Source organism: Lemur catta, chromosome 3 (genome assembly GCF_020740605.2).
Source record: "Lemur catta isolate mLemCat1 chromosome 3, mLemCat1.pri, whole genome shotgun sequence".
NCBI lineage: Eukaryota > Metazoa > Chordata > Mammalia > Primates > Lemuridae > Lemur > Lemur catta.
This window is the reverse complement of record NC_059130.1, coordinates 20731406-20755714: the sequence shown is the minus strand read 5'-3', so window position 1 is coordinate 20755714 and position 24309 is coordinate 20731406. Positions and strand designations below refer to the sequence as shown.

General features: G+C 34.5%; 1 protein-coding gene and 1 pseudogene across 1 annotated transcript in view; one reads left to right on the top strand and one right to left on the bottom strand.

Annotated features, from left to right (window-relative positions):
• Positions 1–24309, bottom strand: part of MAN1A2 (mannosidase alpha class 1A member 2) — a 172951-nt gene that overhangs the window by 86266 nt on the left and 62376 nt on the right. Inside the window, exon 6 of the mRNA XM_045546919.1 lies at positions 3236–3330. Coding sequence (XP_045402875.1) covers positions 3236–3330 — 95 coding nt within the window. The remainder of the gene's footprint in view (positions 1–3235; positions 3331–24309) is intronic.
• LOC123634136 lies at positions 22784–23300 on the top strand (annotated as a pseudogene).

The following is a 24309-nucleotide window of genomic DNA, read 5'->3' as shown; positions in this document are numbered from 1 at the left end:
TGTATAACTACCCCATGTCTCCCTATGTAATCATGACAAAGACTTACAAAGAATTTTATTGGATGGCCAGGCATAGTATTTCCAAGAGGTATTACTGAGTGAGAAAGTCAACAAGCAGAAAAGCAAGCCATTAAACCAGTAAACCAAATAAACCATTACAAGAAGCTCTGCCAGATATACAGGCTTTTGTTTCTGAATGCTATATCATACTGTAGAACCTAAATATGCTATATTGCTAAAATGGGCTGGCTTTCAGGCAGCAGGACTGGGGGAAGAACTATATGCAGGAAGGTCTATACGCAGGAAACGTGTACATTTTAGCCAAAAAAGGAAAAAAACCTTTGAAACATAGGTAAATGATTATATTTATGATATAAAAACTCAAATAAAATTATGTATTTGTGTAAAAATATATACAGAAACTAAATGAAAATTAATCTTTTAAAATGTTCAAGACATGATCCGTGAAAACCTTTCTACTTTAATCTCAACCTTAAATTTGAAGTTTTGTGATTTAAGCTTGATTTTTCAGTTCTTTTCCTCTATGTACCCACAAAAAAAGACCTCTAGTCTTTATTCTTATGAGAATTAAGTTTTCATTATTATCTAAGAAGGCCATATGACTCTGACAATGATGCTGAAGGAAATATCAGAAAAGAGAACAAGTATGTACACAACATCATTTGGCCATATCCTTTTAGTGGAGGTTGCTCTGGAACTTTAGCCAGTTTTTCCCTCACAAAGGAGGTAATCTGCATTATATATAGTACATGAAATCAGAAAATAGTAAAGTTAGATTAAAGCTCAGTATTAATGTTGACTTCTCAGTATAAATCTAAACTCTATAAAGTTCTTAGAAAGAACCACATGTACTCATAATTAGGAGCTAAATGATGGGCACACATGGGCAGAAGGAGGTGAAAAGATCATTGGAAACCAAGAAGAGGGGAGTCTGGGAGAGGGGTAAAGGGTCAAAACTTATCTGCTGGGTACAAGGTACACTATTCTAGTGACCGACACACTAAAAGCTCTGACTTAAACATTATACAAGGTATCCATGTAACAAAAACATTTGCACCCCCTTAATATTTTCAAATTTAAAAAAAGAAAAAAAAAAGAAATGACTAAAATAGATTAGTTTTTACAAATAAAGTTGTCACAGATTGACACCTCTAGAAAAATAAATGCTCCTAGCTTTTATTCTAAAGGGTCTAGGGGCAAGGAGATCAACAGTCAAATTTTCACCTAATTTCCAAACTCGAACATTAAGATGAATAATAAATTTTACTAGAAGAAAAAATGAGCAGCAAAAATTTCAGTCAGCGTATTTAAATGCAAGTTCAAATACACTGACATTATTCAAATTTTAATTGTATGTATTCGTATGATTTATAAATTTGTCCAGGGAAAAAAAAATATTATGTTATTAAGTATGAAATGTCCGATTTCCTTAAGTACTAAGTTTGACAGTTGGTATCTCTGACATTTCACTTTGATACTTCTTGTTTTATTTTTATCAGGAAGATATACCCTCATTCTTTCAAACACACAGTTTGGCTTGTGATTATCTTTCAACTTTTTTTTTTAAGAGCAATTTTTGAGAAATCACAGTTATTTTCAAATATAAGTTCTATCGTGGAACCAGTGCAGCGCAGACAGGTTGAAATATCAACAAAATGTTTGGGAAAAATGTGGTTAATGAATGCACAGTACTTCAATGGTTTGAGAAGTTATGTTCTGGTGATTTTAATCTTGTAAATGAGCCACATGGGCGACCTGAGACCAAAGTGGATAATGAGCTAACAGCTATAGTGGAAGTGAATCCATCTCAACCTATGTGTGAATTAGCAGCAAGGTATGACGTAACTATTCCAACAATATTGGACCATTTGAAACAAATCAGCAAGGTAAAGAAGTTCGATAGATGGGTTCCACATGAATTAAACGAGCATTGGAAGAGAAATCATCTTGAAGCTTGCCATTCTTTGCTGTCATGACATAAAGGCGAACCATTTCTACACTGTATTGTTATGTGGGATGAAAAATGGATTCTTTTTGACAATTGCAAGCATTCGGCACAAAGGCTGTATAAAGATGAAGTGCCAAAACACAGTCCAAAACTAAATATATCAAAAAAAGCTAATGGTGTCTGCTTGGCCATTTGGTGGTCCAGTACTGGTATTATCCACTATAGATTTACAGTGGATGCCTACTGCAACCAATTGGACAAATGATGAGGATGCTTGCTATTGTCTCATCAACAGAGACAGGCCAATCCTCTCGCAAGGTAACACTCAACCACATGTTGCACAAACCACACTGCTCAAACTACATAAGCTGGACTTGGAAACTTCTGTCATCCACTACATTTCACCAGACCTTGCACCAACTGACTATCATTTCTTCTGGGCTTTTGACCACTTCTTGCAAGGAAAATATTCAGTTCTCAACAAGCTGTGGAAAATACCTTTCGTGATTTCATCATCACTCTCTCTTCAGGTTTCTTTGGTGCTGGCATAAACCAGCTACCATTAAGGTGGCAAAACTATGTTGATAGTTCAGGCACATATTCTGATTAATTGTAATGCTTCTTGTTTGAGATATAATAAATTAAACTTTTGATTCAAAATTGAACATTTCATATTTAATGACCTAATATTTCATCTAAGTAAAATCTAGTGTTTTCCATTACAATAAAACAGACCGCAAAGAATGATACCTCAGAGTTCACTTTGAACTTCAGAAGTGTAGACACTGCAATAAAAACCCTACAGTCAACATCATGAATTATGTCTTCCCTTATTACTATGAGACATTCAGCAATTGGAAGCCCTAATTTTTAGGTATATTGTTTTCCATTTTCACTTAGAAGATATAAAAAGAGAGGGAAAGCACTTTGAATCCATTACAGTACTAAATGGAAATGAGTAAGCAAATAAAAGAAATAAATGTTGTATAACTATACACATGAGAAAGAGAAATCTAGACTTAAAGAAACAAGTAGTAGAAATTGTAATGAAGTTAAGGCAGGTGACCAGTTTCAAAGTAAAGGACATATTTTAAAAATCAGAAAATGTTTTAAAGAAACATGCTTCTGTGTAAATACAGAGAAAACCCATTTAAGTCTTAAAAAGTATGGTGAGAGTGAATCACTGGAAATTTCTAAGACTTAGGTCAAAAAAGCAGTTAATTTAATTCTTCCAGAATAGGAATAACCACATAAAACAGAGTTTACCTTTTCAGATTCACCATTGCCCAGGGAATCCCAGTAGGTGTGTTAAAGGCAGGAAGGAGTTTCTCAGCCAATTGCACAGCTTTAATCTTGAATATCTGAAATACAAACATGAATATTCATAAATTATAGCCATCAATAGGATTTACTTTTTGCTATCTCTCATAGTATACATACCACAATGTACTGGGTACATGGAAGCATGGCAGGGCAGGGTTGGTGGGGGAAGGGGGGGTGGCATCTCATTGGAGCATACAGAGCATACAGCAATCAGAGAAATGTTTACTAACTGGATACTGAGGAAAGCTAGCCAACATGCAAAGGCCTGAAACTACAATTAATTGAAAAGAAAGGACACGGTCAGTGTTGATATAACTTGTATTTTCAGCTGGTAAAAAATCTAAGAAAAAACATTAGACTATGGAATTTTTATCCAAGATATACAAGTTTAGTTCAAATATTAAAACAAAATAAAGATGTAACCCAATTTGGATAAAAGCCCTTGAATCACTGTAAACATGCTTGTCTTAATATTTTCCTTCAAGGTTTAACCACATTATAAAAGGAAAGGAAATATTTGAGTTCACATTCCAAGTTTACTTAAGAGAGTTATAAATGTTTCACATCTCTCGGTCCCAATTGCTTTTTTGGTATCCAAAACAACAAACTGCCTAAATATCAGTGGTTTCCAAACTTTTTAAATCACATACTATCATCAAGATGTAGATAGCAAAATTTCTACTATTTTCTTAGCATATCCCAATAGATTGGTTTGTGTACTCTACTTTGGAGTCCACTGACTTAGAGACTCTAAACTGAGACTCGGTTATAATGTTCTGTTAGGAAAAGCTGCACGCTCTCCGATATGCCTCAAGCCTATCCCCTCTCAAATGGATTCCAAATTGATTGGTTATTTAAAGTTCTACTTTTGATAAAATATTATTAGATTCCTCTAATAATAATTAGTTGAAGGTCAGGAACAGATCAAAGTTTTGAGATGAGATTACATAAACAAAGCATACCAACATTATTGGGGGTAGAAAATATTAGAGAGGAATATGTGTAAGAAGACAAATATGACATTAAGATGTTCCAAAGTTCCTTTACGAGGCAAAAGCTACTTAGCAGAACTTTTATTTAGATATACTTATGCATCTGCAATTTACCATTTCCTTCAATTCCTCTCTCCTTTAACATAAAAACCCCAAAGAAAAACATAACAATTTAAGGCAAATGTTTTAATAATTTACTCATATTCATCTCACTGATTCAGAAAAGCAAATGTAAAATCAGTTCCCTCTGTATTAACATTTACATGTTAGCAAAGACAAGTTACATTATATAGTAAATACTATTGCTTCTGTTTACAATGAGGATAAAGGGACCAAGTTTCTTATCTCAGAACTAATATCAACATTATGTATATTTTAATCACACATTTTTGTATTGTATCTTTGCTACATATAAAATATTAAAAATGGTAAAATGACCTACAAAATATAAATTTTTTCTAAATAGAAAGCTTTCTCATTTTAATTCCAGAATTAACCAATAACATATTGTCTAATTTTCAACTTACTACCTTGTATCATTAATAACAGCATACATAGTAACTTGTTATAGCAAACAGGTCAAAAAGAAACACTGTCATTGAAAAAACTCTCCTTACATAGTATACTTATCTTAATTTATTGACAAATATATAAACTCCTTAAATATATTATGGACTTAATATTCCCTATTTTCAGACACATATTTTGGCAGACAACAGCAACAGCTAATTTAAAACAAATTAGTTTTTGCTATGTAATGTAGGCAAACAATACAAAATCCAGAAAGTATCAAAGTAAAAAATAAGTCTCTTTTCCAGTTCTGTTCCTCAACTACACAATTCCTTATAATATAACCATCAGCTTTTTCAATATCTACTAAATATATTGTGCTAAATCAGTTCCATGGTATGCATGGTTCCTAATCATCACTTCAAATCCTCATTTCCAAGCCCTCCCAGAAATAGAAATTCTGTTGCAGTTTACAGTCTCTGTCTCTCTCTAACACAGAATCATATATTCTATTCTGAACTTGCTTCTTTCATCTACTGTTATACCTTAGAGATCTTTCCAAATCAGTTCACAAAGGGCTACCATCTTATTCTCCTTAGAGGCTGCAGAATTTCCTCTTGTATGGATATACTGTAATTTATTTAGTTAGTACCCCATTGATGGACATTTGTTTCCAAACTATGTGGCTATATAAGGTAAATTCCAAAAGGGGAATTGTTGTATCAATCCGTATATGCATTTGTAATTTTGATGAGTTACTGACAATTTGTCCTCCACAAGTTTTACTAATTTATACTCCTACCAGCAATTTACAAGTGGCTGTTTCTCAGTATCTTCATTAACACGAAAGTTATCAAACTTTTGATTGCTACCAATCTGATATTTGAAAAAGATACTCCATTGGTACTTTTTCATTTTTTTATTACGAATGTGGCAGATACTCAAAAACCATTCAAATCCTCTTTCAACATACTTTCATTTATTGCAGAGAATAGAAACCTACATAAAACATTTCCCAGACACCACTCCAACTAAGGGTCTAGATATGACAAGGCACTGCTAAGTATAAATAAATATGAGATCTTTGGAAGGAAGGAGTGAGTGAGCAGAGGCAGTGGTCAAATGATGGAAAGCTGCTTGTCTTATAAGCACTGTGATAGAGGTATCTCATTTTTCTGTGTTATCTCTAACAGAAGTTCTAGTGACTGGTTCCCGGCTTTATAAAAACCAGGTGGGCAGTGAATGCAATGGAGTTGGTACTGAATCAACTACATGGTATGCTTGGGCATTTCTCCTGGCTCCATGGTTCCAACCTGTGTAATAAAAATACCTCATTTCCTGGCCCTCCCAAAGATTCTGCTTGTCAGTACCCTCTTAATAAATGACTAGCTAAAATGGATGCTGTTTTCTACAACTAGGACCCTCGACTGATAAAATGATGAAAGTGAATTGATTATTTACATGTTTAAGAGTCTTAATAGTATTTAAATGAAGACTTTCAAAACATTTCATTTATTTATAAAAAAACTTTCACGAATTCAGTGTCCATCAAGTAAAATCTCAAAGTTATTTTTATCAGAAAAAAATACAGATAATGGAACTAGGCTAAAACTGGTCCTAGGCTTAGAAGAATTAGGGAAGAAATTGAGCCTAGGTCTGGAAAAACTGGAAGAAATGGAATTAAACAGATATTATTGTAGCAAGATTATGAAGAGCTTTAAAGCATAAGTAATGAAACTTAAGGTAACACAATGAGTAACACAGAACCAATACAGATTCTTGAGGAGGGAAAGGATATTAGAATCTATGTATGCTTTTAATTGTTTTATTAGATTATCTAAATTATTAATACTAATACTTTGGCAACCTATTCTCAACCTGGCAGTCAATGTGAGAACGTTAAATAGAAGTCAAGAGGTTAGAACTCTCAAATGGCTCCCCATCTCATACAGAGTAAAAGCCACAGTCCTTAAAAGGGGGCTTAAAAATCCTTACAAGAGATGAATCTCCATTACCTCTATGACTTCACCCTCTCTTCATGCACTCTGTCCCTCATGCACTCCACCAGCTCTTTTGCTGTCCTCTGAGAATGCCAGTTATGCTCTTCTTCACTGTCTTTTCATTTGCTGTTCCTTTTAACTAAATGTTCTTGCAAAAGGTATCCTCTCTCTCCCTTATCTCCGTCAGGTCTTTATACAAATGTTACCTCTGCACAGACTCCCTGACCATACTATTTGAAATTTAAAACCTCTTATCCCCCTTTCCTGCTTTATTTTTCTCCTTGGGGCTTACCACTAACAGTGTGTGCACCATCGTGTGTAATGATGACAGGGATGCGTTCTGAGAAATGCATCATTAGGCTATTTTGTCATTGTGTGATCACAGAGTATACTTTCACAAACCTATATGGTATAGCCTACCACCTAGGCTACATGGTATAGCCTATTGCTTTTGGGCTAGAAAACTATATAGTATGTTACTGAATACTATAGGCAATTCTAAAGCAGTGGTATTTGTGCATCTACATATGTCTAAACATAGAAAACATACAGTAAAAATACAGTATAAAAGACAAAAAATGGTACAGCTGTATAGGGCACTTACCATGAATGGAGTTGCGGGACTGGAACTTGCTCTGGGTAAGTCAGTGAGTGGTGAGTGAATGCGAAGGCCCAGGACATTACTGTAGACTTTATAAACACTGTACATTGGGCTATGCTAAATTTATTTTTAGAAGATTTCTTAGCTTACTGTAATTTTGTTACTTTACGAACTTTTTTCTAACTTTTTAACTCTTTTGTTATAACACACAGCTTAAAACACAAACACACTGTGCACCTATACAAAAATATTTTCTTTATTCCTTATTCTATAAGCTATTTAAAATATTTTTTATTTTTAAAACTTTTTGTTAAAAACTAAGACACACACACATTAGCCTAGGCCTACACAGGGTGAAGTTCATCAAGATGTCACTAGGTAACAGGAACTTTCAGCTCCATTATAATCTTATGGAACCACCATCACATATGCAGTCCATTGTTGATCGAAACATCATTATGTGGCACATGACTGTATATGTGTATATACACACACACTTTCTCACATATCTATCATGTTTATTGACTATTTCCCCCAAAGTAAAACATAAGCCAAAGAGGGACGGGAATTTGTTTGTTTTATTGATGTTATATTCTCAGTGCTTAAAAGAGAGCCTAGCATATAGTAGGTGTTCAACATATATTGAATGAATAATGAGAAAAAGGGTATAGAGATTTATAATAAACAAGTCAATTATCTCTTCCCTCTTCCACACCAACTCTACCTCCCTGAGATATGTGATGTTGACATACAAGAGTTTTAAGGACTTTTTAATATGTTTTACAAATATGTTGGGATAATAATCATGATGATAATGACAAACACATATATTAGTTCATTTAATCCTCACAACAATCCAGTGAGATAAGTATTATTATAACCCCCATTTTACAGAGTACGAAACTGAGATTAAAACGGATAAGCAAAATATTTCCCAAAGTCATAAAGCTAGTAAGCAGTTAGTCTGAATTTAAACCCAGGCAGTCCAGCTCCAAAGTCCCTGCTCTTGACCACATACACACCCATACTCCTACATCTTGCATTATCTAATCTTAATTTGTATAGCCAATAATTAAATTCCTCAAAATATTTTATTAATTTATGTGTATACCTTTTTGTCCTGTATCTTATATCCTCCCTCTTGAATGATAGTTTGGCTAATATAAAATTCTGAGTTGGCAGCTATTTTATCTCAGCAATTTAAAAATATTGTCTAATGTCTTCTGGCAGCTACTGCTGCTGAGAACTATGCTGTCAGCTGTCATTCTTTTGTAGGCAATCAGCCCTTTCTCTTTGGTAGCTTTTAATATTTCTTCATTATTCTTGATATTTTTTCAAATATTGCTTATTATTTACTCCATTAAACTCATCTGAGACTCATACTAAATACTCTTTGAAACCTCTCCAACTATTTTTCATCTCTCAATTTTTCTTCTTATTTCCTCTTTGACTCTCTCTGTGTTGCATTCTGGATGAGTTTTTCAGTATCACCACAAGCAGGAGAATCCTTAAAGGCTAGACAGCTGTTCTGTAGGACCAAGTAAAGGTCTCTGCAAAAGGAACAGTTAATATAGAGAGGTAGAAATATATTCACACATACCTCCCACTCAAAATGAGCCTGCAAATAATAATTATAAAACTCATAATGAAATCTAAGATCTTATTCTACAAATAAGCTAACAAGTCAGCCTGCCAGTTTCATAAATGTTGACAGAAGACACAGATTACTGAGACAGCGATAAAAAGGCTTTATTATTTATGGCAAAGTAGGAGCCAAAGCTTCAAGTTCATTTGCATTGATTGTACATGCCCTCCCTCCACCCCAATCCCACAGTGATGATGCACAAGGCCCATGTAGACAGTGTGTTGCATTAGAGAAGAACACTGAGCTTGGGAAACTTCTTTTACAGTAAGGAAAAACAAGCCTATCTGTCCAGAGTAAGACATTACCTCATTCTATAAACACAACTCTGATGACCTGTGTAAAGAGCAATTAAGGAGTTGCATTCTTGGTACATCCAGCAAAAGTGTGCAAGGACACTCAGGCCCCACAGTGGATTGTTTTTCTAACCCTTCATAGGAAACAGCAGCAACAGAAGTTCCTTCATGTAACAGTGGCTGTATCCATTTTGCAGTTTTTCCAGTACTTGGCAAAACCAGCTTCATCACCCCCAAAACCCCAGCTCAAAGACATCAGCAACAGCACTAACCTGCCAGCACACCTCATCAGAGGTCTGAGCTTCAGCTCTGCATGCCCCTTCCTCTCAAAGTTTCTAAGTTTTAGTAATTAAAACCTCTTTCTCATATTCCCTCAGCCCCAGCTGCTTCCTGTAAGAGCCACCTCCATTATACCTTTAGAGTACTTTTTTTAGCGTTTACCTAGTTAACAATTTTATCCCTAGTTTATACTTGTTATGTTAAATTCCCTCTGTTCAAATAACTAGATGGTTTCTACATCTCTGATAAACAAATAATGTATATTTTGTTATTACTTATTATAAAATATGCCCTTCTTTTAAAAAACAGGAAAATGAAAAATAAAAGAAAAAATGTTTAAATCATAAAGTTTCTCTTATCTTGAACCAAACACTGTTAATACTTTTATATATTTCCCTACCCTTTTTTTCTACACAATTAAGTAGCTGGATTTTTATTCTGTCTTTTGCTGACTGTTAATAACACAAGTAACATTTCTAATTTTTACAAAATTGTCTAATTTACCATAACTATTTCCTCTCCTTTCCATTCACTACTCTACCTATTCAACATGGCTTCTGTTCCCTTCATTTCACTGAAATGGATCTTGCTAAGGATTAGCCACACATTTGAGCAATGACATTTTCAGTCATTATAGACAGGTTTCTCCTTAAAGTCCCTTGTGTTGAATAATCCTACAATATCCTTGCATCCTTCACTAGCTCATCCTTCTCTACCTAGCCTTTAATGTTGTATTTCTTGAAACTTGATTCAAGGCTCTATTTATTCTCTTATCTTAAATTGTCTCCCTGCACAATTTCATGTGTTTGATTTCCATTATCAGCTACACTGTCACTGATACGAAATTTATATATCTAGTCAATACTTCTCCATTGAGCATCAGATCCATTAAATCTTTCTACTACCTATTTTCACCTAAATACAACAAAGTCCTCTCAAATTTGAAATACTTAAAATGAACTCATGATCTTCCTCCCCTAATCTGGTATTCTTAAAATATTCACTGTGTAATAACTGTCCCACCATCAGTCCAGCACCAAAAACCAGAAACCTGGGAGATAGGATCAACTACTTGTCTCATTTCCCCCTCCAAAATATCACTCAATCCTTTTGAATTTATCTCCCAAATCCCTTGAAACCATTTATATCTCTCATCTCTGCAACCCCATTTTAGTTTAAGTTGCCATTATTTCTTGGCCAAAATACCACAAAGGATAGCTGACTGAAAGAACACACACAGAGACACACACACACCCCAAGTTACAACTACTGGTCCTAACTTGCTTTTGTCACTTAATATATCAACCATATTTTTCCTGGTTAAAATATATCAACTTAGTTTTATAGTTGCACAGTAGTCTATATTAATAGGTGTGTCGATTCATTCAGTCACTCCCTACGGATCAATATTCAGGTTTTTGTTCAAATATTTGCTACTACAAATAGTACTGCAATGAAACATCCTTCTAAGTACATCTAAGTATACCCTTATGTATTCACTCTGTTACTTCTAGATAACAGATCCCTAGAAGTGGGTTACCAGGTCAGAGTATTTTAGATTTTAAATGTTTGACACTGCCAAATTATTTTTCAAAAAAGTTGTATCATTTGTGTTCCCACAGCTTTTCACACATTTGTTAAAATTCAAACAATGCATTTAATTACACACTATACATTAAAGTGGGTGCATTTTTATTATATGTAAAGTAATGTACAAAATGATGACACAGTTTCGTAAACATATGGGGAAATAAAATGATGTGGTATAAATTAATAGTTTCACAGTAATATGGTGTAATATAAGTGTAAAGTCTGGAGAATCTTAGGGAACAGTGAATAGATCCCTCAGATGATCTCTTTTACAGCTTCTGACCTCTTTAGAAAGTACCCTGTCTACTTTTTATGGAAACTGTCATTCTATCTGTCTGACTGTAGAAACCTCATTCCATCTTTTACCTTAAAGAAGCTGCAAATGCAAGATAATCACTTTTCCAAGCCTCCTCTGCAACTAAGACAGCAAGCAATACTACATTCGTTTGCTACTCGGGGGCGTCCAAATTAGGCTGAAAGGGGGAAGTTAGGAACCAGAGTTGGTGAAGAATCCATTCATTGATTCAGCCAATGGTGATGTCAAGTTCATCTAGTTCCCAGAAATTTTTTTTTTATAATTTATCCTTTTATCCCACCTCCTAAATAATCCTGTTACTTTTTAATTTAGAAACATTTTTAAATTTCAGTAAAATATAGAGAATAATATAATCAACACCCACATATCCTCCACCCCAAATTAACATGTTCATATTTAATTCAGATCTTTTGCTCTTCAAATAAAACACAACTGATAAAAGTTGAAGTCTACTTTGTTCTTCCCAGAAGCAACATTATCATGACTTTAATGTGCAGCTTTCCGGCCCATACATCTATTACATAAATATATAGCCATAGAAAACATGCAATGCTTATGTTTTGAAGCTTTTATGAAAAGTTCCCAGAAATTTTTAAGGACAGAATCTAGTACTGGCAGGGCCGTCAGTGCAAACTGCAATGTATGTGCAGTGATGACCACAATGAATCAGTACTGTGATGGTGTTCCTGGCTACACAAAGTTTAAAAAGGAAGGAAAAGAAGTAAAACTATCTTTATTTGCAGACAACATGATTGTGTATCTTTAAAATCCTAAGGAAGCTACCAAAAAAAAAAAAAAAAAAAAGCCCCAAGCTATACAAACTAATACAAAGTCTCTTCCTTGCTTATTACAATGCTAGGACCTTCAGTATAATGTTAAACATAAGTGAGAATGGACCTCCTTCCTTTATTACCGATCCCTGAGTAAAAAACATTTTAATACTTTATCATTAACATATGGTTTTCTGTAGAGTTTTAGTAGGTGTCCCTTATCAAAATGAAACATAATTACCTTCTAATACAGGTTGAGTATCCCTCATCCAAAATGCTTGGGACTAGAAGTGTTTCAGGTTTCGGATTTTTTTGAGTTTTGGAATATTTGCATTATACTGGTTAAGCATCCCTGATCCAAAAATCCAAAACACTCCAATGAGCACTTCCTTTGAGCATGTCAGGGCTAACTCTGGAGCATTTTGGATTTTGGATTTTGGGATTGTGGATATTCAACCTGTACTAGTTTGCTGAGAGATTTTAATCACCAGTGGGTATTGCTGCATCTTGTCGAATGCTTTTACTGAATTAATTGCAATGATTATATGATTTTTCTTCTTTGTTCTGTTAATTAATTGGATAAATTATATTAACTGCTTTTTCAAATATTAAAATAACTTTGCTTTCCTGGGTAAAACCAACTTTTCCATGATATATTATCTATTTTTATAGTCTTACTGGCTATGCTTTAATCATAGTTTGTTCAGGGCTTTTGCTAATGTGTTTACAAGGTACATTGATCTGTAATTTTCTCTTTTTGTATTGTCTTTTCAGGCTATGATCTTAGTGTTATGCTGACCTCAGAAGAATTGGAAAGTACTTCCTCTGTTTACGTAAAGAGTTTGTGGAAGACTGATGGTATTTCTTTCTTATTTGATAGAATTCACCAAAAAAATCATTTAACTTGGAGTTAATTTTGTGGCACAAGTTTTTATTATCAATTCAATTAATATTACAAATGGTGCTATTCATACTTTTTGCTTTATTGTGAGTGAGTTTTGGTAAGATTATTTTGCAGAGAATTGGTCTATTTGGCCTAAGTTGTTGAATTTGTTTGCAAATATTTTCACACAATATTCCATTATTATTGCTTCTAATGTCATGGAATCTGCAATAATAGCCTCATAATGGCAATATCTTTTGCTCTTAATATTGATAATCTGTCTTCCCTTTCTTCTTACATTATCAATTCAGCTAAAAGCATTTATCAATTTTGTTGATATTTTCAAAGAACCAACTTTGTAATACTTTCAATTCCCCTTGCAATTACTTATTTAATATATCTTTTATTTAGAAGTGTGCTGTTAAATTTTCAAATATTCGAAGTTCTTCTTGATGTCTATTATTGATTTCTAATTAATTCCATGGTGGTCAAAGAACATACTCTGTATTATTTCTAACTCTTTAAATTGAATAAAACTTGTTTTATGGTCCAGCATATGGCTAATCTTTGGAAGCATATCATGTGTACTTGAAAACAATGCATATTCTGTAGTTGATTATTAATAGATTATTCTGGTAATATCAATCCATTTAAGATAGTTGATAGTGTCACTCAGGACTTCTACATCAGCAATGATTTTTGTCTACTTATTCTATCAATTTACTAAGAAAGCAATGTTGAAGGATCCAACAATCTTTGTGGAATTGCCTTCTTAATTCAAAATTTTAAAAAGGGATCTCCTTTTTTATTGGTTGGGTACACATTTATGTTTATGTTTTAATGTTATGACTGTATGTCTTCCTAATGAATTGATCTTATTATCATTATGAAATGTCCCTCTTATCTGTGGTAACATTTTTATCCTCAAGTCTACTTTACCTGATACTAGTGTAATCATTCCAACCTTTCCATGCTTACTGTTTACATATTATGTCTCTTTTATTCCATCCACTTATTTTCAACCTCTCTGTATAATGTGGGTCTCTTAGTGGATAGTTAGGTCTTCCTTTTTATGCTCATTTTGACTCTTTGCCTTTGACTTAGAGTGTTTAGTCCCATTAAAATTTAATGATATTGGCCGGGTGCAGTGGTTCACCCCTATAACCCCAGCACTTTCAGTGAGAAGAGAGGATTGCCTGAGGCTAGGAGTTCGAGTCTAGCCTGAGAAAGAGCGAGACCCCATGTCAACAAAATATAGAAAACATTAGTTGGGCGTGGTGGTGTGTGCTGTAGTTCCAGCTGCTTTAGGAGGCTAAGGCAGGAGGATCACTTGAGCCTAGGAGTTTGAGGTTGCAGTGAGCTATGATGAAGCCACTGCAGTCTAGCCTGGTTGACAGAACAAAAAAACCCAACAAATGTAATGATATTATTTTATATAGATATGATATTTTTTGTTTTGTCACCTTTATTGTTTTCTGTTGGTGATGTTGTTCCTCTAGTCCTTCCTTTCTGTTTTTTGTTTCATTTAAATATTCTAGAATTTCAATTTATTGGTGGTTATGGCCATTATTTCTTAAAATATTTTTTCTATTTGCTCTCTCCATTTGGGACTATAATTAAATGCATGTTAAATTTTTAAAATACTGTCCCATAAGTTTCTGAAGCTCTATTCATATTTGTTTAAATATTTTATTCTCTTTTCTTCACTATGGATAATTTAGTTAATTTTCAAGTTTACTAATCTTACTACTTCCATTGACAACAATCAACACAATGAATTTTTTATTATAGATACTATGTTTTTCTTTTGGAGGGGAGGCTCCTCTATCTATCACTCCTATGTATTTTTCATTCTAGAATTTCCATGTTGTTTTTTTCATAGATTTCATTTCTGCTAAGATTTTCATCTATTAGGTCTTTTCAGAAATAATTTCCTTTATGTCACTGGGCATAGTTATAATAGTTGCTTTGAAATCCTTGTCAACTAATTCTAATATCTGAGCTAGCTCAGAACAGGTCACCAATTGATTACTTTTTTTAAATGTATGGATCACATTTTCCATTTTTTCATACACTGAGTATTTTGCATTGTATCCTGGTCACTGTGAATGGTATGTTTGAAGCCTGCCAATTCTGTTGTATTCTCTGAGGGGTGCTCGTTTTTTGTATTAAAAAGCACTTAGCTTGGCTCAACTCAAAATCCAACTCTGGCTCCCCCTTTATTAGGCAGCGGCTGGATACCTTCAGGGACAGCTAGGTTGCTTGGTGTTTGCCCCACTTATGCACAGTTCAAGGTTCAGCCAGAAAAATGGGCAGAGTTATATGCAGAATTGAGGGCTTCTCCTCTGTAGCTCCCTCTTGTCGTAGATTTTACTCCTAAATTTCTAGCTCCTGTGGTAGCTCCAAACTCATCATCTGATTCATCAAATCAATATAATCATAACCGTAAGTATCAACTATGAATTGTAATTTATTAGCATTGTGACTATGAACATACAAGAATGTACATTTAAGAGGAAAATGTTGGAGAGTGTACTTAGAAATATTTCTGTATCAGCAAAGCTTAGTGGAATGTTTTGCCCAATTACCAGCATATCTGTAGACAATGAAGAAGTCAAATTTTCAAAGGAAACAAGAGTAATTTCTAGAGCAAAATCAGGTTTTCCAAAAATTATGTTAGGATTAATGCAATAAGCACAATAATGTCTGATATTTAAACCTGGAAAAAATAACATTCTAACAAGTCTTTTTTTATTACTTATAACTTTACTTAAAGAACTTTAGGTTTAATAAGGCTTCTCGATTTGTCTTATAAAATATCCCTGAACTTATTCAGGAAGTTCTTACCTATAGGCAATAGGGTACATTTGTGTTTTGGTTAAAAAAAGGAAGAAGAAGAATTTGCTGCTTTATTTTATTTTGTTTTCATTATCTGTGAATATGTATTAAACTCTACATTATCATTTCTCTATTTTATCTGACAGTTCTCAGGTGCTGTTATCCACATAAATTATATTACAATCTTACTTAGGAAGGAATGCCACTTTAGTAACCATTAAAAAAATGAAAAGAGACAATCTTGTAAAAGAAATGCCATATATTTGAGGCTAGCATCAAGTAAACATAATAAATCATCAAGATTTTTTACCTTGTGAATATTTAATATAAATAGCCTTGTTGTGAGAAAATAAAATGATAAAGGCTCACATTTATGATATTAATAAATCAAAAGGAGATAGGAATATTTTTTCAGGATGGCATATAATCCTCACATGGTTCCCTATACCAAAAAACAGAATGCATGTAAAATGTTCTTTATTCTAGTTGCATATTTACTTAACACAACAAAGGCACTTTGTCGTATTATAAATTATGGTTAATTTTCTGGCTTATATGAAATAGAAGAGTTTGTTGTAAATCCAGTATCAGAATGTTATATTATAATTATTTTTCTGTGTTTTATTTATTTTTTAGCACATGTGAGGGATTCACTGTTAAATTCCAAAACAAATAGGTATGGATCAGAGCTTTTGAAATAAAATGATCATGTAGAAAAGTAAATTGGTCAGTAAAATTCTATCATATAAGGAAGTCAGAAAAGGAAATCATGTTCTCTTTACTTTTTAGTAAAATAGACTGTATATTTTAAAATAAGTAAAAGGATTCTTTACCTGTTACAAATGTAGAATATTTACCACATAGGAAAGGCAAAGGAGGAAGAAAAGTAATGTAATACCTACTGAGTCAGGCATTACGTTAGGCACTTTCACATAATTTAATCCTAACAACTCTCAAGTGAATTTTCTCACATTTTCATAGATGAAGAAACTTAATTTATAGAAGATAAAGAACTTCCTGAATACCATTATACAGGAGGAATGGGGGCACACAGAGTAGGGAATCAAACCTCAAACCCCAAAGAATATGTGCTTCCCCTCACCTCAAAATGTTCCTTCTTGAATTCTGAGGCATAAAAAAATTGCAAAAATACAAATACTTGGATAACATCGTGCAGTTTTTCAGTATTTTAGTTTTATCTCTGACAACTGCATCCAATATTTCAACATTGTATTTCAACCTTCAGCTAGGAAACATCATGTAAAACAGCCAAGGCTAAAGCTTCTCTATCATAAGCTGTTCATAATTTTGGATCACATAGCTATTGTTATGAAAATTAAGCAAGTATATCAAGTACATGCAAAAAATTTGGTACTTCCTCAACACAGTCAGATAAGCACAAAAGTAAAAAAAGAAAAAGAAAGAAAGAAAAAGAAAAAAGAAATGCTCTTCTTTCTCAAGGGACATTTTATAATCTCTAACCTAAAATTTTATAATCTCTAACCTAACCATAGTTCTATTTTCTTCTTCCCATCATTGTTTAATATTTCTCTCCAGAAACCCCTGAGATCAGGCACCTGTGCCCAAAAGGTGTGTCTAGGGGAGGAGCAATGTCCTGCAAAGGGATTGGGACCAACACAAGGAAAGTGAGGTCAGCCACAAAAGGGAGAGTGAAATCCCAGGAAGGTCCATGTGAGGAAGAGACTGCAACCTAGCAAGGTCAGGAGAGTGGTTTCATATAGAAGGACTAAGCAAATAGGTAAATATATTGGGAATAATAGGAGGCAGCCTCCTCTTATCAGAAAAGAGAGTTAGAAATATGAAAAGGCAGAAAGCTAGAATAAACCTTATGGTGCTGGGTTAGAATTATAGCTACTGGCATGAATTCATGGCTTTCTGTATATATAGACTGAAATAGAAAAAAATGTATGGCTATAAAGGCTGGGAAGTATGGAGTAACAGGTAACAACAGTCTCTGGCTGGGGGAGAGGCAAGGAGGTAATAAAGAAAGACCCCTTCTGAGGAAAAGAAATACAGGGAATAACTAAAGTAAATGGTAGAGCAAGACCATTAAGAAAACCTTTCCTGCAAACCACAAACCAGGCCCACTCTAATTACAAGGTAATGTTAGAGTAATCTGAAGCCTCTGAAGACAATCTTGGCAATGAAAAACTCAAATCCAGCTCAACTCCTGACTAAAGCGACTTAACCCCAACACTAACAGTAGAGGAATGCCATTTCAGATAAAATATTATTCACCTCACACTTTACTGTTCCATAAATGATATCTGTCATTCAATCAAACATCGTGAAACATATAAGAAAGAGAAACTATCCACTGTCTAGAAACAAAGAAATTGACAAAACCAGACTCACAAAGGTTGAAACAACCAGACAGAGAATTTAAAGTGACTATAATAAATATAGTAAAAGACCAAGTGGATAAGGTGGAAAAGATGCACGTAGGCATGAGGAATTTTAGCAAACAAATGGAAACCATAAGAGTTAAGTAAGTGCTAGAAACTAAAACAAAACTAAGTAAAATAACAGAGATGAAGAATACCTTCAACAGGCTCACAATTACACTACACACAGCTGAGAAGAAAAAAAAAATCAATGAACTTAAAGATAGGTATATACAAATTACCTGAACTAAAACACAGGAGAAAACAAAAAAGGACTGGAGACTTCTGCATTCTGGTCCAACATGCAAGAATTCTGGAAATCACCATGCCATCCTAACAAATAAAAAGATGAACAAACTAAAAGAGCAACTCTTAAGTTGGTAAGAGAAATGAGGTCACAGGGCAAAGCACTGTCCCCAAAACTAGAGAGACAGACAGGAAAACACAAAGAATCAGAATTTACTGGAGTAGAAACTGCAAAAACCAACACCTGAGCAGGGAAACCTGAACTACAATTAATGAATTGTGGATAATTCTGAGAGTTAAAACCTCCAGAGGAAAATTGCCATGGGGGACCTCACACTTTTCTAATTAGGTCTTACCTCTTAGAGTTCTACCTGTTTCTCACAGTGAATATCACAGAAAATTTCATCATGCTTCTGACTAGAGGAGGAGAAAAGGAAACATTCTGCAATACACCAGAGCAGTCTAATATTAAGAAGGTCTGCCCTCAGAAGAAACTAGTTAACCAGAGCCTAACCTGTTGGCATTTTATCAGAGCCTAACTGACCTGGGGGAAGGGAAATATCAAACTCCAGCCCCCTCAACCTTCTACGTGGGACAAGGGAAATGACTAACTCCAGCCAACTTTAGCCACCCTGTCCCACCTAAGGGTGCTGTGAGATACTAAGAAACACATGTGAAGTTCATAGCCCAGGAACACAGGCTCACTAGAAGACTGAGACCTAATCTAATCACAGCATTACAGAAAAGTTCCCCAAACCCTATCACATTACTAAAGGCCTATTTCCAGTAGTTTCTTTTACCCTGTACATCATGTCCAGCTATTGAGAAAAATTTACAAGACATATTGAAAGACAAAAAACACAGTTTGAAGAGAAATAACAAGCATCAGAACCAGACTCAGATATGCCAAGAATGTTGTAATTATCAGACTGGTAATTTTAAAAAACTATGATTAATATGCTAAGGGCTCCAGGGGGATAAAGTAGACAGTATGCAAAAACAGATGGTCAATGTAAGCAGAGATGGAAATTCTAAGAACCAGAACCTAGAGATCAAAAACACTGTAACAGAATGGAGACTACCTCTGATGGGCTAAGTAGACTGGACATAGCTGAGAAAAGAATCTCTAAACTTGAGAATTTCTTAACAGAAACCTCCAACACTGAAAAGCAAACAGAAAAAAAAGAACAAAATATCCAAGAACTGTGGGACAATTACAAAAGTTTAAATACATGTAATGGGTAAACAAACTAGAGAGAGAGAAAAGAGAAACAAAAGAAATATGTGAAACAATAATAACTGAGAATTTCCCCAAATTTATGTCAGACATCAAATTACAGATCCAGGAAGAGAACAACAAGCAGGATAAATGCCATAAAAACAATACCTAGGCCTATCATATTAAAAATGTGGAAAATCTAAAATAAAGAAACGAATGCCAAAAGAAGCCAGAGGGAAAAAAACACCCTAACTATAGAAAGCAAAGATAACAATTACATCCAATTTCTCAGAAACCATGCAAACAAAAAGATAATGGGTTAAAATATTTAAAGTGTTGAGAGAAAAAAATAAAAATGCTAAAATTCTGTACCCTGTGAAATTATCTATCAAAAGTGAGGGAGAAATAAAGACTTTCTCAGACAAACAAAAATTGAGGAAACTTTTTGTCAGGAGGCCTGCCTTGCAAGAATTACGAAAAAAAAAAAAAAGTTTTCAGAGAGAAGGAAAATAATACAGTTATGAAACTCTGATCTACTTAAAGAACAGAAGAGCATCAGAGAATGAATAAAGGTAAAATTAAAACTTAGTGCAGTGCCTGACATCATTCAGCTCACAGCAACCTCAAACTCCTGGGCCTGAGGGATCCTCCTGCCTCAGTCTCCCAAGTGGTTGGGACTACAGGCATGTGCCACAATGTTCAGCTAGGCTTAATTAGGAAGAAATAGGATAGGCTAAGCTATTAAAGTAATCTTCAGTAGGTTAGGTGTTATAAACACATTTTCAACTTAACAATATTTTCAACTTACAATGGGTTGATCAGGACATAACCCCATCATAAGATAAGGAGCAACTGTATTTAAAAAGACAATGACTGAGAAGTTTTTTTAAATAATTGAAGACATCAACCCACAGTTCCAAGAAGCTCAGAGAACCTCAAGCAAGATAAATAAATCCTACCCCATCACAAAAAAGAAAAGTAAAACCTCTGAGACTCTTCATATAAAACAAAATATGAACAAAAAGTTTTAAAGGCAGCCAAAGGGAAAAACCATGTATTACATACAGAGGAACAAAGAATTAAAGCAGATTTCTCATCATTCTATGCAAACTATATGATATGCAGTGACATTTTTAAAATGTTGAAAGGAAAAATTAACCCAAATTTTATTCCTCCCAAAAAAATCTTCCAAAAAAGAAGACTTTTCAGACTAACAAAAACTGACTGAAAGAACTCACTAGCAACAGACCTATACTATTAAAAATGTTAAGCTCTATGCACAAAAGAATAAAATACTAGACAGAAACCTGAACCTGCAAAAAGAAAAAAAGACCAATGAAAATGACTAAAATGAAGAAAAACAAAAAGGCATTTTTTTCTTATTTTTAATAGCGCTAAATGATAATCAGTCATCTAAAGTAAAAAGTAGTAGCAATGTATCATAGATTTGTAGCATAAAACTGAAATCTGTAATAATATGAAAGGAGAAAAAAGAATTAGGAGTATAGTGTTATGTAATTCTTATAAGTGAAGTGGTATAATACTGACAGTAGACCAAAATTAATTAAAGACATAGTGAATAAAGAACCATTAAAAAATATTTAAATATTAACATAAATAAGTCAATTATAGAGATAAATAGCATCACAAAAAATAATACAAAAATAGTTAGAAAAAAAAGAAAAAGAAAATGATGAGCCAGATGGGATAAACAGAAGATAACTAACAATGTGTGGTAAATTTTAATACAACTATATCAATAGTTACACTGAATGTAAATGATCTAAACACACAAATTACAAAGACTATCAAATCTGTCTACAGGAAACTAATATAAAAATACTCTAAAGAAAGCCACACAACTATATTAGTAGCAAACTAAACTGGAGAACAGAGAATATGATGAATGACAAAGAGAAAAACTAAAAAATAAAAACAATAAAAGGGTTAATTCACCAAAAAGATATAACAATCCTAAATGTGTACCCACCTAAGAACAGAGCTCCAAAATGCAACAAGCATAAACTGACAGGAGAAACAAAGTCATAATTACAGCTGGCGTTTTCAAGATTCCTTATTCAGTTTTTGACATAAAATTAGTAAAGTTACAGAAGATCTGAGTAACACTATTAACTAGCTTTACCTAATTGATATTTAAACCCAACCACAACAGAAAACACATTCTTTTCAAGCATACATTATTTTTAAGATACACCATATTCTGGCCCAGGAAACAAATGTCAACAAATCCAATAGATGTGTTCCCTATTCCCTGCCCATAAAACAAACTAGAAATCAATAATAGAAAGCTATCTAGAAAATTCTCAAGTATTTGGAAATTAATCAACACATTTCTAAATAACCCAGGAATCAAAGAGAAAGAAGAGAAATGAGAAAATATGCGGATTAAAGAAAATGAAAACATATCAAAATTCAGGGGACGTAGCTAAAGAAGGGCTAAGAAGCAAATTTATAGTATTAATACCTATAGAAGAAAAAACGAAAGGTGTCATATTAATGATCTAAGCTCCAACTTTAAGAAGCTAGAAAAAGAAGAGCAAATTAACCCTAAAGCAAGCAGAAGAAAGTAAATAAAGATAAAAGCAGAACTTAATAACATTACATGCACAAAAAAAGAGAATCAATAGAACCATAAACAATTTATTTGAAAAGATCAATGATGTCTATGGACCTACAGTCAGACTTACAAAAAAAGAAAAATGAAATAGCAGACATCACTAAAGATCCTACAGATATCAAAATAATAACATGGGAACATTACATACACATTTAAGTCCACAAAGCAGATAACTGAGAAGAAACAAATTCCCTGACAACACAAACTATAAAAGTCACCTGAGAAGAAACAGCCTTGCTCCATGTCAGCACCAGCTGCGAGGCACAATGGAAACGCTGATTTTGGAACCCTCATTTAATACTGTCAAAACCATCCCGATTCTGAAAATGATGGAGATCAACATTTTTGCCAGGTACTATGATGACAACTACCCCAGTGTCAAGGAGCAAAAGGCCTATGAGAAGAACATTTTCAACAAAACCTGTAAGACTGACAGTGAAATTGTCCCCTTGGAAGGCCTCACAATGGCACACAAAAGCAGCATGGATCTCTATTTCTATGTGATTGGCAGACTCTTACAACATTCTTATAACATTCTGAACTGCCTTTTCAACTCATGGAGCCATATGGTGAGGGAAAACATAGAAAAGCAAGCTCTGCTAGAGAACAGGGAGGGGCTCTTCTTGGCTACGGATGAAAGTATAGATGGAGGGATGATACTAGAGTGCAATCGCCAGCAAGTGGCACCCTGGATGGCACTGAGGGGTGAGGATGTCCTCCTGACAGAGGAGGCTGTGTCTCAGGTGCTACAAAGAACAGATCAAGCAGTCACTCCTTCAGTGAAGATCCCACTGTTCCTGGCCCCTCATGCCTTTCAAAAAATCCATGTGTCTGGGGTCACTTCTCAGTCAGTCTCCCAAATGATACTCTTGGGGACCATAAGAAATCCTTAAAGCTCCATCATGGCTATGGTTTTCCCCCACCTCCTAAACTCCCCTACATGCGTCTCATTTCTTCTCACTCTTTCTGCAGTTCTGGGAATAAAGCTCCCAGGGCAAGTGAAGCACCCTCTTCTCTTATAGACTGGATTATGCTCCCATACTCTCCTACCTCCATATTTTCTCCCTTTGCTACAGCTACACTTCAGATAAAATCAGGAGAGAAAGAATGTGCTGAGTGTTTTCCTCCCTTTGGCCCTTCCCAGCTTTCAGCCCAGCAGCCCATATGGCCAGCAAGGAGAGGAAGGGAATGAGAGAATTCTTTTGTATAGAATTGTGGGGGCGAGTAGGGATATATCCAATCTCAGCTGCAGGCCCACTTACTGGCCTCAGCATTTTCTCCCACTCCATCTCACTGCTCCGTCCTCCATCTTAGAAAAGAGATTGGGAACAGCTCATAGGGAGGGGACAAAGTAGAAGAAAAAGTGATTTAAATTTTATCAGATAGGACTTAACAAAACTCTGTATTTCAGTCACAGCTTCATTCTCTACTGGGATACTGACATATAGCTTCAAAACTGCTGTGGTCTGTGAGTGTTCACTATGGGAGTACCCATCTCTTGGTCTGCTACTTTAACTCTCCACCTTTACTACCTGTGGGATCTTTGCCTGATTTGTCCTCTCTGTGCCCCAGAGCAAAGCTAGTCCCTGTAACTAAAATTCCATTCTAGTCTCCGGAGGAAGAGCTTCTGCTCACAACTGGGCAAGGGGTGGAATTTATGACTTGGGCCTCCGGGCTTTTTCAGACCCCTCAGCTCTCCCACATGGCATTTCACTTCTCTGCCTTGAGTCTGCAATCTGCTGCTTAACCCTATCCTCTCTCTGCCTCAGCCACACATACAAGCAGTAAGTCT